General features: G+C 44.3%; 2 protein-coding genes across 2 annotated transcripts in view; one reads left to right on the top strand and one right to left on the bottom strand.

Moving 5' to 3' along the window:
• PAH (phenylalanine hydroxylase) overlaps positions 1-18,606 on the top strand; it is a 75,157-nt gene that overhangs the window by 16,230 nt on the left and 40,321 nt on the right. The window contains exon 3 of the mRNA XM_032346577.1: positions 4,600-4,783. Within this exon, the coding sequence (XP_032202468.1) occupies positions 4,600-4,783 (184 nt within the window). The remainder of the gene's footprint in view (positions 1-4,599; positions 4,784-18,606) is intronic.
• On the bottom strand, positions 10,153-10,471 carry LOC116592930 (60S ribosomal protein L39-like). The gene has a single exon (XM_032346578.1). It carries the CDS (start codon positions 10,445-10,447, stop codon positions 10,292-10,294), a length of 156 nt encoding a protein of 51 aa, XP_032202469.1. The 5' UTR covers positions 10,448-10,471; the 3' UTR covers positions 10,153-10,291.

Below are 18,606 nucleotides of genomic sequence, written 5' to 3' on the forward strand. Positions count from 1 at the left end.
TGCAGAGCAGAGAGCCTGATGCGGGCTCAACCCCAGGACCCTGAGATCATGACCTGAGCTGAAGGCAGAGGCTTAACCCACCGAGCCACCCAGGCACGCCCTGGCCAATCCTTATTAAAAGAGGCTTTTCATTTCAGTTTATTTTTCTCTGAGTCCCTACACTCTCTGCTCAAGAGTCCTAATTAATTAAGGTGTTACAGCATTATCTTTTATGTGTAGATTGGCTATGGGACAAATCATGAAATTGTCCTCAAAATGTTTAGCTTTAAACTTTTCTTGCCTCCACTCAGATGTCCATGTCAATAACAGAAAGAGTTATTTCTTTGTCCCTCACCCAAAAATATGGTGAGTGTATGTGGGTCTGTTTGTATACCTACGCAGGCCCCTTGCTTAAAAATAAAAGTTCATTTACTAAAAGGTAACTATGATCATAATCAGGTTTGAAGGTTGATTTCTAAAGTCTCTCTTAGCAACCAAGATTATTGGTATCTGAGCTGGAAAAACTCCAATAAGCAAATTGCATGCCAAACTTGAGAATTAATTTTCAACAAATTGATTCAAATGGGAAAGAAATAGCTTAGAGAGTTTGGCGGAGTGTTCTTAGCCAAAAACTTCACTCACATTTAAAAGATATATTTTTCTTTTCATTATATGTGTAATATTGTAAGTCTTTTGACAAATAAATAGAAGTTGTACATAATCTCATAATAACTCATTTTGATGCATTTTCTTCTAGTCTTCTTTCTTTCTTTTTTCTTTCTTTCTTTCCTTCTCTCTTTCTTCCTTTTTTTTTTTTTTTTGACCTGGGCATAGTTTTTTTAAAACATGTTATAATTATCACATACTTAAATTAATCATAAGTATTTTCCCAAGTGGTTATCATTGTAACCATTTAAAAAGCAACGTTAATTTTTCTTTGCAAAAGTGTAAGTGTTGTTTTTAGAAAAGTTGAACTATGATGAAAAAAATAGAAAGAAACAAAAATCATCTGTAGGCCCATTGTCTATAGACTACTACTGTTAACATATTTTAGAGTGATTACTGATACTGCTTTAAGCATTTTTTTTTAAAAGATATTATTTACTGGGACCCCTGGGTGGCTCAGTCAGTTAAGAGTCTGCCTTCAGCTCCAGTCATGATTCCAGGGTCCTGGGACTGAGTCCTGCATGGGGCTCCCAGCTCAGCGGGGATCTTTCTTCCCCTTCTTCCTGCTGCTCCCCTGCTTGTGCTCTCTCTCTCTCTGACCAAATAAATAAATAAAATCTTTAATTTTAATTATATGTGATATATAATTATATTATACATAATACCATTGTATATCATATGTAATTACATTATATATAAATAAAATATTTTATTTATTTATTTGGTCAGAGAGAGAGAGAGCAAAAGAGAGAGAGCATGAGCTGGGTGAGGGGTTGGGGGCAGAGGAAGTTTCTTTTTTTAATTGAAGTATAATTGACATACAACAGTCTATCAGTTTCCGATGTACATCATAGTGATTTGATATTTTTATACATTACAAAATTATCTCCACCATAAGTCTAGTTACCATCTGTCGCCATACAAAGTTATTACAATAATATTGACTAATTCCCCATGCTGTACATTACATGCCCATGACTTATTATTTTGTAATTAGAAGCTTCCAACCTGTTAATCCCCTTCACTTATTTCTCCTGTCCCCCAATTGGAAGCTTCTAATTTTCTAAACATTTTGTATCATATTGATTGATTTGTGAATGTTATTTGCTTTTCAAAAGTGGCATGATCTCCACTGAGTGATTCCACTATAATTTTCCTAATTGTTTCCCTATTGTGGGGAGTTTGGTTAGGTTATGAATTTTGGTGAATTTTTTTCCCCATAAGTTTGATCTCCAACCTTATAAAAACGCAGTCATGGGGTCTATGTTGTTTTATGGCTATTCCTAAAGTGAGAGTCTTCTCTCTGGAAGTGCTTTTGAGGAGGGTGGAAGTTTGGTGTTGAACACAACAGCCTATAGTCGGTCTTCAAGCCCTTTCTCCGGCTCCCACCTTTGCTACCCCTTCCATCACTTGCTCTATTCTTGCAAACAAGCATGCCAGAGGTGTCCACTCTTGGTTCTCAACTTTGCTGTATTTTCTGCTTTACACAAGGCAGGAACAGGTAATCTCTTCTTTTAAACTTTCAACCTGGGCAAATAGTAGGTGGATCTTCTCTTTCTTTCTGAGCCAAGAAGGGTGACATTGCTCTTTGCTTTGTTTAGGGAGTTACCTCTGTTTGTCTGGAAAGCTCCAGAGCACCCGTTATCTCTGGTCTTCCCTCCTCCACACACACACTCTCTTTCTCTAGGTGGGACCCTCACATTGGGCTTCCTGGCTGGATTCTCTTAAGCTGGTGCCCACAAACAATGGCTCTATCATGTGCCCTCCGATCATGAGGAAGAAAGTACAGTAAGAGTACATGTTTGGGGTTACTTATTGGTTTTCCATACCCAGAACTTTTTATCTTTGTGCTTTGCACACTAGTAATAATAATGATAAAAGCTGATATTTGCAGAATTCTCATGATATCCCTGGCAGGAAGGCAGGGTGAGTCAGAACACCAATGACTCTCCAGCCACTTCCGGAAAAGCATCATTATCTCTGATTTCATATTTTACAACTTCCTTAACCTACTCAAAGCCTTTTTAGGAAGGCCACGGAACGTAATTCTAAATTGTGAGGTGATAATCAAAACAAAAAGTGTCATCATTGTAATTCTCCATGTTTTCTCTTCAACCACATGCCTTTAACCATCAAGGATAAAGTTATACCTCCTGGGGCACCTGGGTGGCTCAGTTCGTTAAGTGTGCTACTCTTGATTTTGGCTCAGGTCATGATCCTCAGGGTCATGAGATTGAGTCCCGCATCAGGCTCCACGCTGGTGTGGAGCTAGCTTGGGATTTTCTCTCTCCCTTACCCTCTGCCTCCCCGCACTCCCCTGCAAAAAATATACTTCCTGAAGTACAAGATAGATGAACTTCATTTTTTGGAATTATAGAATCAATCAAGTAAGATTTTTTTTTTTTATTTTATTCATTTAAATGTTTGGGATAACTCCTATTATTTATTTTTTTTAAGAAAATGTAGAGCATATTCCTTGGTTTTCTTCACAAAGGAGGACAGTCCGTCAATGAAATCAGACTTTTCAGAATAAGAAGCAGATGACTACTATGCATTTAAATTTGAGGATCAGGTTACATAAATGACTTTTTCTTTTTCATGACAAAACTGATAATAGCTAAAACATGATAGCCAAAGACATGGAAGTTGAGTAGCTTTAGTGATTATTGTTTTAATAAAACCCACGTGTATATGAATGTTCCCTTCTCAATGAAGCCTCATGTACCCACCTTATTTAGTTCTACAGTTTGTCCTCACTTCCCACGCCCCCCCACCCCCAGGACTGCCTAGCCCCTTCACCATGCTCGGCTTGGTGTTTTTTTTTTTTTTCCCCTTGGGCTTTTTCATTACAATCATTATAATACATAAATACATAATAATAATTAATATAATACATAATAATATATAATAATAAATATTATAAATAATACAAAATATAAATAATAAATAATAATACATAAATCCGTTAGTTATAGTTTATGTTTGTTATTTGTCTCCCTCAATTTAAATGTAAGCTTTATAAGGGAAACTATCTTGGTCTGTTTCGCTCACTAATATATGCCAACCCCCTGGAAGGTTGGTCAGTACCTGGGAGGTACTACCTACATTTGTTGTATAACCTGAATGAAAATTAATTATATAAAAATATGAATGATAGTCATACTACCATTTTTATACTAGCTAATTTTTACTGAGCATTTACCATGTACCTGGGGTTATACAAACCCATGTCAACCAATGCTCCCAACACATTTATGAGGCAGGTATCATTAATATTGCTAAATTACAGATGGAAAAACTGAGCACTAGAAACATGAAAGCAAATTGTCTAATCTTACAATCCATATGAGAACTCTGATTTAAACCCAATAAGCCTGATTCCTGGGGATCCTATTTAAGCTGGGCAATGTTGCTTCTGTATTATTAATTTACTGAGATATTATCATTGAGATTCCAGGGGATTTCATTTGGGAAGGAGGTTTCCCTATGTATACATTTTTGCCAACATCTGCCCTAGACATTTGAACCAAACCAAAATCCTAGGTTTGCAACTCTAAGCCTTTAGCAGATTTCTGTAGCATTTGCACTTTTCCTCCACCTTTTACTACTTGGTTTTGCACAGAGAAGTAAACAACTCTTGTTACTTTAAGGACCTTCTTCTACTCTTATATATAAAAAAAGTCCTGTTCTTTCTCTTTCTGCATTTTATTGCGTTGCGTGTTTTGCTCTGGTTATGTGTGTGTGTGTGTGTGTGTGTGTGTGTGTGTGTGTGTGTGTTTAAGCAGGTTACAGCCTCAACATGGGCCTTGAACTCACGACCCTCAGATCAAGAGCTGAGCCGAAATAAAGAGCTGGAAGCTTAACCAACCACCCAGGCCCCCCTCTAGTTGTGTGTGTTTTGTCTGTATTCATTCCAGTGACTGTCCCTTTCACACTCCCACTTCTCTTTTCTAGGAGAATGATATAAACCTGACCCACATTGAATCCAGACCTTCACGCCTAAAGAAAGATGAATATGAATTTTTTACCTATCTGGATAAACGTAGCATGCCTGTCCTAGCAAACATCATCAAGATTTTGAGGCATGACATCGGGGCCACTGTCCATGAGCTTTCTCGGGATAAGACAAAAGACACAGGTAAGGAACAGAGGGATTTTGCAACACAAGCAACTTTTCATTCTCTTCAAAAAGTACTGGCAAAAGTAGTGTCTATTCTTGTACACCACTGCAGGGGACTAAGCTGGAGGAAGTATGTTAGGGACCTAAAGGAGTACCTCGCATTTTAGACATTTAATAAATGTGCTTTTTTTTTCACTTCCTTAAGATAACTATTCCTTGTATTAGTAATTTTCTTTCTCTTGCTGCAGTTTTATATATTCTAAATTTTAGCAAACATGAATAAAGCTGTTATGAACATTCATGTACAGGTTTTTGTGTGGGTATGAGTTTTTAACTCATTTGGGTAAATACTTAGTAGTGTGATTGCTGAAATGAACTGTTTTCTTTTTTCCTCAATAATCAAAACACTTTGTTCTACTATTAAAGTTTTTTTTTTTTTGCCAGAACAGTGAAGACTGGGACCTAAAAGGATTTCAAACTCTGTAGCGGAAAATAACATTTTAGTTGGCAGAGATGCCTTAAAATGAGAGAAGACCCACCTCTTTCTACAGACCATTGAAACATTTTCTAAAAGATACCTGCAAAGCCTTCCTAGGAGATCTCTCTTCTCTTCCTCCCCTTCTCTTCCTGTGGCTGCTACCAAGACGGGGAAGTTTATTCCCGGATTCTGCCCCTGCAGAGCATAGAAAGCCAAGCCCACGGGCTCAGGTCACTGAAGGGCAGGCACTTGGAATTCCTTTTGAGACTAACCGTATTTGCCTTCCTTCCCTTCTACCTCCCGAACTGCTTTGCTGATGAACGCCTTCTCTTGCTTTTCCGGCCACCTGCTCCCAACAGGAGCTGCAGACCCTCAGGACAAAGGGCCTGCCGGATCCTGGGGCACACTCTGCCCCTGCTTGGAGCAGGTGGAGGCTGGGCCAGCTGGGGTCCTGGGGTAGGAAATCGAAGCAATTGACAAGCAAGGCAGGCAGCTCCTTGGGGAGCCAGGGAAGACACATGTAGATCAACTGAAGGGCGGGCAGCCTGAACTGGAGGCTCAGAAAGGAAGTTCTTAATGGAACCGTGCAAGAATAGTTAGAAGTCCAGACTCCAGAGCCAATGTGCATTACACTTGGTGTAACTTTGGGCAAATGACTGAGGTTCGCAATCTCCCACTGTATCAAATGGGGGTAACAAAAGTCGGCCTCGTAGGATTAATGAAATAATACCGGTGGAGCATTGAGAACCTCGCAGATGGTGATTAAGGGTTTAATAGATGTTCTCTATTCTTACCATCACCTTCACTGTTATTATAAATCATGACCCCAGCACAGGAGCCATGAAAAGCCAGCCTGTACACAACCACTTTTTCAGAGATTCTGAGAACTGCCAAATGACCTCAGAGGTCGTTCAGCCCAACAGACCCCTTAATTTTTCATTGTAAAAGACTGAGGCCATGACTTGCCTGAAGGCACAGAGTGAATTCTGTATGGTTACGGGTAAGCCTGCATCATGCACCACTCTGCACCAGACATCATGATAGGGGCTGGGGTAGAAAGGCTCAACACTCAACATTCTGAAGATGCTCACTGGCTGACAAGGGTGAGGAGACACCCAAGTGAATAGCCCAGGGGCAGGTGTTGTGATGAGAGCAGGTGATGGAATCTGGCAGGGGGTTGACCTTTGAACTGGGTTGACATATGACCTAGTGAAGACAACCCTGGTAAGACAAACCCTTGAAAACAACACGTGTCTCATTTCATTTATTCATGTGGTTGATCGTCCCAGCCCCTATAGGCTCCCCCCATCTGGCATAGTTTCCTGACCCCAGTGTCCATGGAACAGAACAGTTGTTCAGGGTGCTAATGGTGCTAAAACAACACAGTCTTGCCCCAGCAGAGCGGAGTGGCTCTTTGGGTTTCTTGGTTTTGTGACCTGGAGTCTGGGCCCAGAAACAGATCCTTCTAGGAAAAACAGCCATCCCTTTGCGGAGCTGTTCTTTTTCATGGTACTCAGTGCGAGAATGATTAGAGGAGGAATATCATTATGGTAGATCTGAACCTTTGGTTCTTTCACTTAACAAAAATGCCCTTTCTTTTGAGGTGCTCAGATATCAGGAGTGAGTTTGACAGAAGGTTGAAGTGGGAGAGCTGAACCCCTCGAATCAATTAGGCTAAACCACTTTCCGCGCTCGTTTTTAAACCATTCAAAAGGACATGTGGGTGATAGAAAATGAAAGTTTCCAGTTTCTTAATTGCTAAAGTTCCCCACCCAAAACAGCGTAAGGGAAGGTTAATTATGGTGACATGTTAAAGAAATCCCAACCTCTTAAAATGCCTCCTGGAGAAGCTGATGTGACTTTAATAGGATTTTAATCCAGAGAGTCTTTTGAATACTTGAGGTCTATTCTCTTGCTACCCTCTCTCCTGATGACCTCAAATCCTTCTTCAACCTAACATGAAAGAGCATTAATATCTTCTATCGATCAATCTACTAATCCTTTTACCTTTCCCTTTGAGTCTTCTGCATGACATTACGTTTAGAGGGGGATGGAAAATTCCTACATGGAGGCAGATTGCAGCCGGGAGAAGCAGACGGACGGACTGATTTGGCTAGACAGAGGTATAGGATTATCACCTTTTGAGAAATTTATCCGATTGGAATTATTTTTCCAAGAGCAAATGGACATCTGGTGGATTTTGTTCAAGCTGTGGTAATTATAAGAGTCTGTGGTGGAGGCAAAGGGAGTCCACACTGCCAGTATGACCACATTTTCTGTGGGGGAGTGGGAGGGCTACTTATCTATTTTTTCATCTATCTATTTATCTGTTTACCTGTCTGTCTGTTTGTCTGTGTTTCTCTCTGTTTGGCCTGGGGGCACTTATAGTTTTGTCTTTTTTTCTTTTCTTTTTAAAAAATATTTTATTTATTTATTTGACAGAGATCACAAGTAGGCAGAGAGGCAGGCAGAGGGAGAGGGAGAAGCAGGCTCCCTGCTGAACAGAGAGCCCCATTCAGGGCTTGATCCCAGGATCCTGAGATCATGACCTGGACCGAAGGCAGAGGCTTTAACCCACTGAGCCACCCAGGTGCTCCAGTTTTGTCTTTTTTATTGGATCGATTCCTGAAGCAGTGATTTAAGGGAAATAGTTACTGTGAAAAGACAAGAGCAACATCATGACATTCATTCCTTCCCCCTTACACACCCCTGCCTGCTTCCAGCCCAGCAGTCCAGCCCCCTTGCTGTTCCAGTAGGGCTGCCCTGATGGGCAGGGCCTGGATAAGGCTGCAGTCTCAGATCAGTTGTTGGGGGAGGAAGACTAGAATTCCTTGAAGATTGTGGGCAAGACGGTACATATACCTGTGCATGCATATTTTTAAAGAGTGATTTTCAAAGGGATCATGGTTCCCAAGGAGTTGAAGACCCTTAGAGAGAAGCTGCTTAGGGCTGTAGGGGTTCCCAGATGGCTGAGGGGACGGGTTCCCCATTCCTATCACCCGTGCCCACTTTTCCTCTCTCCCTGCCTCTGTTGTTCTGTTCTGTGCTGCCGTCTTCCCTTTGTCCTCTTCATGGTTCCAAACCTACTCCTGTGCATTTCACTTTGCCCCAAGGGCACCTCTCAGGGCTGAAGATGCTTGTTTGTGGCCCTGGGCCTGCAGGAGACCAAGGATATGCATGTTTGTAAAAACACACAGGATTGACAGCTTTTTTCAGTCCGCCTGGATGCTTGCTGGGTGCGATTGATGTCATAAGTCATGACAGCTGAGCGTGAGACTTTTGCTTCAGCAGAATGCTGCATTGATACGAGCAGACCCACAGCTAAGAGGATAAACCAAAGCAAGGGGTGTGTACCAAGCCCGGAGCTGGAAGCAGAGCTGGTATTGTTGGTCTGGGGCTCGCTCCCTTGCAGTCTGTTAGAGGCAGCTCAACTCACTGGCAAGGGAAGATCCAAGGCTAACGTTATTTCTAGAGCCCACTCCATTTGCCAGGTCGCAGGGCTTCAAGCTAAGGAAGATCATAAATTTATAAGCGGTCTCTTATTTGCAGGCCCAATCCCATGTTTTCAAAGTTCTTTTCTATTCGGTTGTTTTGTTTAAGCTTTGCAACAGCCAACTCGCTGGAGCGAGAAGATACTGGTATTCCCATCTTCAGTATTAGGAAAGGAGACACAGTGCTCCTTTGGAACAATGAAGTTTCTGCAGTCCATGCGGTCCTTCAGGTTTACCCTGTTAAATACGTTTTCTCTGTGTGACAGGTGTGATTTGAGGTGATAAGAGAATATGAAATGATTGTAACAATGTCGATTTGCCATTCACGTTGCATTGAGGGAGCACCATAGTGACGCAGAAAAAAACAGGAATTTAGAGTCAAGAATTAGCACTTGGATTCCTCTTCTGTGAACTGCCAGCTAGATTTGAATCCCATCTGACCACCTGACAGCTGGGTGACCTCCTTATCTCTTGTTTCTCCCATGTGAAATAGAGCTAAGACCAACTCGGCCACTTTCTAGGGCTTATGGGGAAGATCATGCAAGATACTCTGAAGGTTATGGTGTTTGATGGCTTGAGATTGCTTGAGTTGAATAGCCCTTGAACTTACACATCCTTAATCCTCAGTAGGAAGGGACTCTATAATCCACAACACCAGCCAACTATTAGGTTATTTGACACCACCAGCTGTGTAGGTATGGACAGTGACTAAGCTAATCTATAAGGAGTTGGTGACAGCCACACGCTCACTGGGTCCAACCTTACCTGGCAACTGGGGACCCAGCTTCATGTGTAGGACGATGTGAGGGGTGCTGGGAATGACCTGTCACTTCCAAATCTTACTTCCTGTGAATAGGCTTTTGATGCATACCCTTATCAGCTTGTCCATGTCTTGTATTAGCAGTAGTACTGGTCTAAGAGATAGAAGGCCGGCTTCTCGTGTCGGTTCCTTCCTTCTTCCTCCCTTGCTTCTCACTTCCTTCTTTCTTTCCTTCTCCTCTTCCTTACCATTCTGGCAACACCGATGACCCAAACCAGTATCCTCTTTTTGTTGTTGTTGTTGTTGTTTTCATTCTCTTTGAAATTTTTCTAGCATTGAACCATGGATTAATCATTTTTTATAGCATTTAGCCATGGATTAATGATTTAATCCATGATACCCCTGGAAATCTCTCTTTCCTTAGTATTTTATAAATTATGTGGTTCTTACTTATTAAAATCCTGACTCTTGAGGGTTTCTTTCTTTTTCTTTTACTACTCCCTCTCTCCCTCTCAAAAACCACAGTCAGCTTTGTCACTTTCTTCTCTTTCATCCACATCTATGTTTTTTTTTTGTTTTTTGTTTTTTTTTTTACAGCTCAAAGGCCTCACGTTTATTACCAAACCAACCCACTGGTGCAGAACTATAGTAACAGAAAAATCTTTCGCTGATAAATGGTATCTATTGGCCAGGCAGAAAGGTGTTTACAGGGTGATGGAATAGAACACATGATCCTCAAGTAGCTCAATTAAATACGTGGTGCCAATTAGGTGTGTCATCGCGTGATGTGGGATGCCTTAGAGACCCAGCTTGGTTCTCCTCCATTGCCTCCTCTTGGAGTTGTACCTGATTTTATTACCAGTTTTCATCCGAATCCACTGGGGAATGGGACGATTCTGCTTTTGTTTCTTGGCCAGGAATCGCTTGATCCTGAAAGTCTTGTGAGAAGACATGGGCAATTAACAGCGCGCAGCACACCCACATCTATGTTCTAATTCAGTTAAACATTCATTTGTGTAACTTAACAATCATGGGGTACCCATTCAGTGTCAGCCACAAGATAAGGATGCAGTAGGGAAAAAACCAAACATGGTGCCTAGACCCCCACGTGTCTTATAATCGAGTAAGTAGTTTCTATGTGGCATGATACACGCAAGAATAGGAAAGCATGGGTCGCAACAGGAGCACCTAGGAGGTGCACTGAAGCCAGTGTTGGGCATGGTAGTGAGAAGGGAGAGACAGGGTATGCAAGAGCCTTTCAATGTATTCTGTTTGTCTTCAGGTAGATCGTCCATAACTCCAGTTGTAAGTGGCTGGTACTCAGACTGAGTGACAATGTAAGCTTTCAGAAACCAGAACTTGGTATCTGGGGATATAGTGGGCAACTTGCCAGTAGATGTCTATAAGATACGTGACATCTTCACAAGGATATTGGGAGGATAGTTCCAGTTTAGGATGGTGGTTGGAATCAAGGATGCTGTGGGTCATTCTTTTATTTTTTTCATGATTTTATTCATGATATTATTCATGATTTCACACATATCCATTCATTCTTTCCACCATCAATTTATTGCAGCATACTTTTTACCTCTTTTCTTCATGCTAAGGCCCTTTCGTTTGTCTGGTTTTCGTTGTATTTTAACATGTGGATGAAGAGATCAAATGCTTTGCCTTTCGCATCACTGATAAAAGCGAGCCCTGAACCCACCACTCCTCTGCTCTGTCCAGGAGGAAGGAACTAGCTTGACACCAACAGCCAGAATTTGGTTCACCTGTTCTTGCCAAGACCTTCTTGAGGGGCCTTCCTTCTCTCTTCCTTCTCCTTCTCTTCCTTCTTCTTCTCTCTTAAAAGAGAGAAATAAAACTGCCAAAAGCCTTCAACCTGCACGTTGTTGGCACACTACCCTTCTCCTTTTCGGGGAGCTGTTGGGATTGGCACACCAACGCTTCTCCAGGAGGCTGGAGGCCATTGCTTCAGAGGAGACATCCAGGAGCCTGGAAAGAGGGAGTGAGAACACCCTTCTATTCTGGGCCCAGGAAAGAAGGATTTATTGCCCTCCCTGAGACAGGCTGGAGGCAGAAGTCTGGGGCAAGTCTGGGTGCCTTGCTGGCTAGCCCCTGGGGCTGATGGATGTCTGCTGGAGGGAGAGGGTTCATGGGACTCAGCCTGCACCTTAAACTGCTATAAATTTAACGGGCCTTCTCTGACCCATTGATCAGGAAGCAGGCTCCGCCAGGCCTGTGGGGGCCTCTTACTCAGGAGCACTCCTAAGCTAGCCACCCCTCGGCGTCCGGGCTGAGCAGTTGACCCCGACTTAATGAGACCACGACGTGGGTGTCCAGGGTCAGTTGTCCTGCAGACTGCTTCCCTTGGAGCCAAATCAATATTTATTAATGATCTGTCCCCCTCCAGTGCCTCTGGCTTCACAGAGGGCCTCTGTTGCACCAGCCTGCCCAAGTCATTCATTAACGCCAAGCCCAGCGGCCCGTGAGGCGGTCGAGGGGCCCACAGAAGCCAGCCCACCGCGGAGATATTTGCAAAGGTCATTAATGAGCTAATCTGATTTAACTTTTCAAGACGAAGTCCTGGGTCGCCGGGGTCAGTCTCTCTTCCCAGCACTGTGCCAGGGTGGGGGAGAGGCCCACCACTGCCACTGAAGAAGAGAAAGGAAACGTGAAGTTTCTACCCCTAAACCAGGGAGGCTTGGGAAGGGAGATAGAGATGGAAGGAAGATGGGGAGGACCCGGAGCTCCTCTAGGGATTTTCTTCAAGCACTTTAAATTCCTGCTTTAGTGTGTGACCTCCTTTCTGTCTCCAGGTAGGAGATCAGGAATCTAAAATCAACCCCCCCCTGCTGCCCCCCAACTCTCTAAGCCCAGTGGAGTAGTTCTTCAGAATCCTCACTTCACAGTAAGCGCAGTGATCTTAACAAGTCCCTTCTCCCTTCAAGCCTCAGTTTGCTCATCAGAAAAGCAGAAATAATGTCCACCCGCTAGCATCACTTTGAGAATTAAACCGGTAGAAATAATACGCTTACCGTAGTATCTGGCGCATGCTAAACTCGCAAAAAATTAACTTCAAAGGAAAAAAAAAAGCTCTAACTTTTACTGGGAAAATTAGAAGATCCCAGGTTCATAGATACGAGTTATGACCCTGCCACCAGTGGCCTCTGAGACCCTACTTAACCAGAGAAGTGTTTCTGGGTTTTCTTTGTGAGGTTCATGTGTAAAGATGGGAGATCCACTTACTGTGCACGGGTCCGTCGCTCGCACCCTAACCAAAGAAGCAGGGCAGGGATCGGCCGCCTCACCCATTTCACAGAGGAGAAGCTAGAGCCTCAGGAATCAAGTCACTTGCTCAGAGTCACAGAGTTTGTGGGTGGGAGAGATGAAACTTGAACACAGACCTGCCGGCTTCAGGCCCAGGATGTGCACACACTTTGCACAGGGTGAGGTGTAAGCTTTACAACTGGGCCTGAAACCAGTCCACTTTCCCTGGAGCTGCTCAGTCTCGCCAACTCTTGGGCTGGGTGCATCTTCAACTGCAGATGAAGGGCCCCTGCTTCTGCAGGACACCTGCTCCATCAAGGGTCGGGAGGCAAGAAGGACTGGCGTGTACCAGCTGTAGGCTTCTGCTGCTCTCTGAAGACTAGCCATCTGTCTGTCCTTGTGGGCTTCCGGCCTTCATCTCCTCCATTTTACCCCAGTCTTCCCTTCTGTCTCCTGCCCCGGGGACTTCAAGCTCTGGCATCACACAGGAGACTAATGGTCTTACAGGTACAGAAAAACAAATACAGATACGTAGATATAGGGGCATGCAGTACTTCGGCCTCTCTGAACTCTGAGACACATGCCTACCTGCATATATAAATGTGTATGATTTACGTATATAAATGTATGTGTAATATTGGAAGAAATAAATATGATAGGCTCTAAAACAAAGTGTAGGCTTCATACAAAGAGGCAAAGGCTTGTTCCTGTTTTGTCTGGGGTTCTCTGTAGTCTCCTTTCCTTTAGTGCTTGGTCACTTCGTGTGCTTCATGGCCACATTGAGGGAGTGAACCATGTCGGGACCTTGCTTCTCCCATCCCCAACAACCAGAACTTGCCTCTCTTGGGTCTCATTTCTTTAAGCCTTGCCTTGCTCTCCAAGGTGAGGCTGGTGAACTCCATCTCTTAGTTGTGAGCCTGGCCTGAGTCTTCCTTCTACCCCAGATGACACATAGGCATTACACAGTGTCCTCTGGGAGATGATGCTTTAGCCTCAGGTGAGGTCTGGGGAGGGGACAGGTGAATAGATCCAAAGGTAGGGTTGCTGCCTGGGAAAAGTGTATACCAGGCTTGTCACCCCTTGTCACTTGGCCTTCTACAATGATAGTAATGATAATAATGGAACCAATTACTTAAAAAGCACTTGTTGTGTGCCACACATGGGTCTAAGCACTACTCACGCATTAGCTCATTTAGTCCTCACATACTCTGAAGGCCATAATATGATTATAGTCATTTTACTAGTGGGACACTGGAGGATAGAGGTGAAGTAATTTTCCTGAAGTCCCAAAGTTATCAAGTAGCAGAGGCAAGATTTGGACCCAAGCGATTTGGCTCTGAAATCCGTATAATTAGCCACCAAGCTTCGCCACTTCTCCAGCCTAGCTGTGTTCTGGGTCTTTTCTGGTTGATGACAAGGCTCCAAAACTACCAGAGTTCCCTGGACAGGGGTTAGTGCCCCCACGGTCTTGCAGTGCTGCCTGGGGGTCCCTCATAGTCTCTGTGACAAGGACTAGGGGCTTGGTGGGCTGCTTCCACATTTGTCTCCTCAAGACTCGAATACTTTGAGGTTTTGCAATCTTCTCATATTCTTTGATTTTTTTCTTTTCTTTTCTTTTCTGGGTTTGTCTGAACTAACCCATTGGTCCAACTAGTGTTCTCCCTTTGGAGGAGCTAAAAAAAACAGAAAAACACCCAGAGCTGAAAATATGCTGATTCTGCTGCCCTCTGGCGTTCAGCGGGGAGACGGCCGCACACACAGCTCTGAATCCCGTATCTGTGGAGCAGAACCTTGTTCCTTCGGTGAGAGGAGAGAGAGAAAGGGGAGGAGCAATGCATTTTGTGCTCAGTATTCCCAGAAGCAAGCAAGATGGGCATCCTGAATGAACTAGAAGCACATCTTTCACATGCCCTCTGGCCAGCCTCAGCCCTTCACAGCATTCTGGTAGGGCTCAAAAATACAAAACCCAAAAAGGATTACAGTAACAAGTGAATCCCATACCCCAAGTAGTATAGAAGGGGGGAAACTGAGGCTCAAGATTTGAAAGCCTGTTAGTCTCGGACCTTAACTGTGAACGGGCTTCTGACTGCAGTCTCCCTTCTCTCCTCTTCCTCCTCCTCCTCCCTTTCCTCCCTCCCCCTCCTTCTCTTCTTCCTCTTCCTGCTTTTTCTTTCTTTTTATCACCATCATTAAATTCTTCATCACCCTCATGGTTAATACAGAAAAGCACTTACTGAGAAACACGCACTGTGCTAAGATAGATCACATTTGCTATAGTATTTAACTCATGCAAAAATGAAGGAATATAGAAAGATGATTCTAGGGGCGCCTGCCTTCGGCTCAGGTCATGATCTCAGGGTCCTGGGATCGAGTCCCGCGTTGGGCTCTTTGCTCAGCAGGGAGCCTGCTTCCCTATCTCTCTCTCTCTCTGCCTGCCTCTCCATCTACTTGTAATTTCTCTCTGTCAAATTAATAAATAAAATCTTTTAAAAAAAAAGAAAGATGATTCTAATCTACATTGTAGATAAAACACTAAGGGTCTAAGAGATAAAATGCTTGCTCAATTACACAACAAAATAAGCAGCGGGCTTTCTAGTCTTGCCTGAAGGCTTCCTACTCTGCTTGCTAAGCTGAGGGCAGAGTTAACAAAAATTCCCTGGAGCTTACTAGTGAACCATAACTGTGTTTACTATGTTCCAGTATTGTTCTCAGTGAACACAACTATTAACTGGTTTAACCTCGTATTGTTCCAATCAAGTAGTACTGCACTGTGCTGTCATTAGTCCCATTTTTACAGTTAGGGAGACCGAGGCACAAAGAGGTTTCATAATTTCTTCTGGGCGTCACAGATAAGAAGTACAGAGACAGCGTTCCAGCCAATAGGTGGCCAGCTCTGTTGCACTGGGTCTTGACGATTGCCAGACTGACTCTCTCTGAGACAAACAGGGAGACAGTTCTGGATGAAAGACAGATCCTGACTATCCCAGATCCCCTTGAACTATGGCGAGGCAGTGTCAGGGTGCCAAGACCCTCCCTCTGGGATATGGAATCACAGGATGATATATGAAATAATATCTCCCTCACTTTCCATATCCTTACACCGCTTTCTTTTTCAAGAATGTCCTGGCAGGGGCACCTGGGTGGCTCAGTCAGTTAAGCATCTGCCTTTGGCTCAGGTCATGATCTCAGGGTCGTGGGACGGAGTTTCACATCAGGAACCTTGCTCAGCAGAGCGCCTGTTCTCCCTCTGCCTGCTGCTTCCACTGCTTATACTCTCTTTCTCTCTGACAAATAAGTTTTTAAAAAATCTTTAAAAAAAGAATGTCCTGGCACTTTATCTATTTAAATGTATTTATTTTTACTTTCTGGCCACCCACCCCCACTAGAATGTAAGCGCCACGGCGGTGAAGACTCCTTCAATGTCTAGCGCCCTAGTCGTAGGTGCTGAACACTTATTTATGGAATCTTTTTCGACAAGGTGAAGAGTGCCGCAGGTCAGAGGTGGGGGCAGCAAGACAAGGCTGGCTTGCCCTGTCTCTGGGGGCAACTGTGACTGCTGGGATTGTGGATGATTCTCAGGCAAGAGAGAAAAGGAGTGAGTGTGGAAGGGGAGCCCTGGAAGAGAGGTATGGGATGGTGACATTCTGGGGAAGCCGGAATGGTCTCAGAGGAGATCCTGGGCCCTGGATGACTACAGTAGATGTCCTTTCTCAAGTCCTTCCAAACGCGGGTAAGGAATAGACCCCATTTTCAGTGCTGACTACAGAGATCCATTGTACGAGGCAAAGCAGTGGACTCAAGAGGAAAGAAAAGCCTGGAGAAACATTGTGGAGACAAAGTGGGAAGCCAGGTTTGATGCTAGGTGAAGAGTCCGGTGCGGAGTCATCTCAGACTCCAAAGTCTAACGGTTGGGGCCCAGGAGGTCTATGAAGAGACTTATCTTCCTTGTTCCTCCCCATCCCCATCTATGAAATGGGAATAGTAATAACACCCAGCTCCTGGGGTTGCTATGTGGATTGGGTGAGGGGGAAAATCTAATATGAGAGGGTGGCGCCTGTCAGCAAGCCAGTGCTAGATAAGTCTTAGCTGGATACAGCTGCAAGGTCTGTTCCTGTGACTCTGACCACAGAGAGACAACCTGGAGAAGTGGGCTGGGCTTTAGGGGCATGGAGCCTCTAGGTGGGAGACAGCAAGAACACTCAGGCAGTCAGGCTCCAGAGCCCAGCTAACAACGTACTCTAACTCCCCAGAGTGGCAGGATGGATTCATGGTCACAGTGGAAACCACCAGGTCATCCAGGCCTGAGTTTGAATCCTGACTCCTCTGTTTCCTAGCAGAGGAAGCCCTGTATCTGGGTTTGCCACCTAACCTCTCTGTACTTCAGCTTCCACGTTTGTGATCTGGGGACACCAATAGTACCTACGTCGCAGGTTAAATATTTAGAACTGCACTCAGTGTTACTTTTTATCATTCACGTATGGGTAGACAGCTTTGCACCTTACGGCTGTGGAAACAAGGCTCTAAATGGCTCTCTGTTAATGCTGTTGGAGTAAGCATCTCATTTTTGTGGAAGGTAGGGCTGATTTCTTGCCTGCCTCTTCTATGTTGAAATCACGGATGGCGCTTCCCCAGTTTGGCCACTAGATGGCAAGCGTGTGCTTTCCCGCCCTACTTGGCGGGGCCAGAATCCGAAAATACCTGCCTGAGATGGGAAGCTTCCTTCTATGGGCAAAACATTGGGTTGTGCCCTTTGCTTACATTCTCACTTACTCCTCTCAGTAATACGCAAATTAAAACAGATATTCCACTAATATGGTAAGCACGGTGGCTGACACGTGGTAAGGCCCCCCAAACATCTGCTACTCTTCCTGTTATTGTGGCTGTTATTCCCATATTTATAGTTAAGACTGAGGCCCAGAGAGCAAAAGTAGGTAGATGCAGCCCGGATTTCAAGTCAGACCTTATTGACTCCAAGTTCAGCATATTTTCCCCTAAACTTCATTTCAGAGGAAGCACTGGATGCCTTGGCCTCCCTTCACAGCCCCCCACCCCCCTCCCCTGTCTCCTTAGGCTCCATGAGTTTTCCAGGAGCTCTCACTTTCTTACTTTCTGTGTGGCTGTCCACTAGTTCTTTAGACTTTCAGGGCTGCAGTTTTTCATCCGTGCAATAGAGGTCCTAATGCCTTCCTTATTTTGGAGATACTTCAGAAATCAGAAACAGCAACTAGACCAGAGTTGGTGCTCCAGGGATGGTAGTTACTTTTGTGAATGCCGTACAAGTTAGCATAACCAGACTTCATTCATTCCTTCCTTCCTCCATTGCTTCTTGCCCCCGACCCCCATGCCTTCCCTCCCCTCTGGGCACATGAACTACAATACACTCATGGTTTCTGCCTTCATGGACCTTATAGTCCAGAATGTCTAAGTCTCTGTTAATTCCTGGGACAATCCCACCCCCCACGTGTCTTCTTCCCCACAGACCACATAGCTCAGGTCTCATCTCCTTCCCCACTATGTTACTCCAAAAGTAAGCCTGCAGTTTCGTTAGGTACTATAAGATACTGTCAAATCCTAAGCTGCCTGACTCCATTCTGTTTCATCCATGACTTTCAAATTGGCTTGGGCATCAAAAGATTCTGCCAGGATGATGCCTGGGAATATTTGGGAGGGTTATATTTGATAGAAAGATAGGGTCTCGGGCACCTGGGTGGCTCAGTGGGTTAAGCCGCTGCCTTCGGCTCAGGTCATGATCTCAGGGTCCTGGGATCGAGTCCCGCATCGGGCTCTCTGCTCAGCAGGGGCCCTGCTTCCCTTCCTTCTCTCTCTGCCTGCCTCTCTGCCT

The sequence above is a fragment of the Mustela erminea genome, chromosome 6 (assembly GCF_009829155.1).
Source record: "Mustela erminea isolate mMusErm1 chromosome 6, mMusErm1.Pri, whole genome shotgun sequence".
NCBI lineage: Eukaryota > Metazoa > Chordata > Mammalia > Carnivora > Mustelidae > Mustela > Mustela erminea.

Bases quoted from the DNA above. Each gene is read 5' to 3' on its own strand.
- LOC116592930 (XM_032346578.1), bottom strand. From the start codon at position 10,447: ATGTCTTCTCACAAGACTTTCAGGATCAAGCGATTCCTGGCCAAGAAA.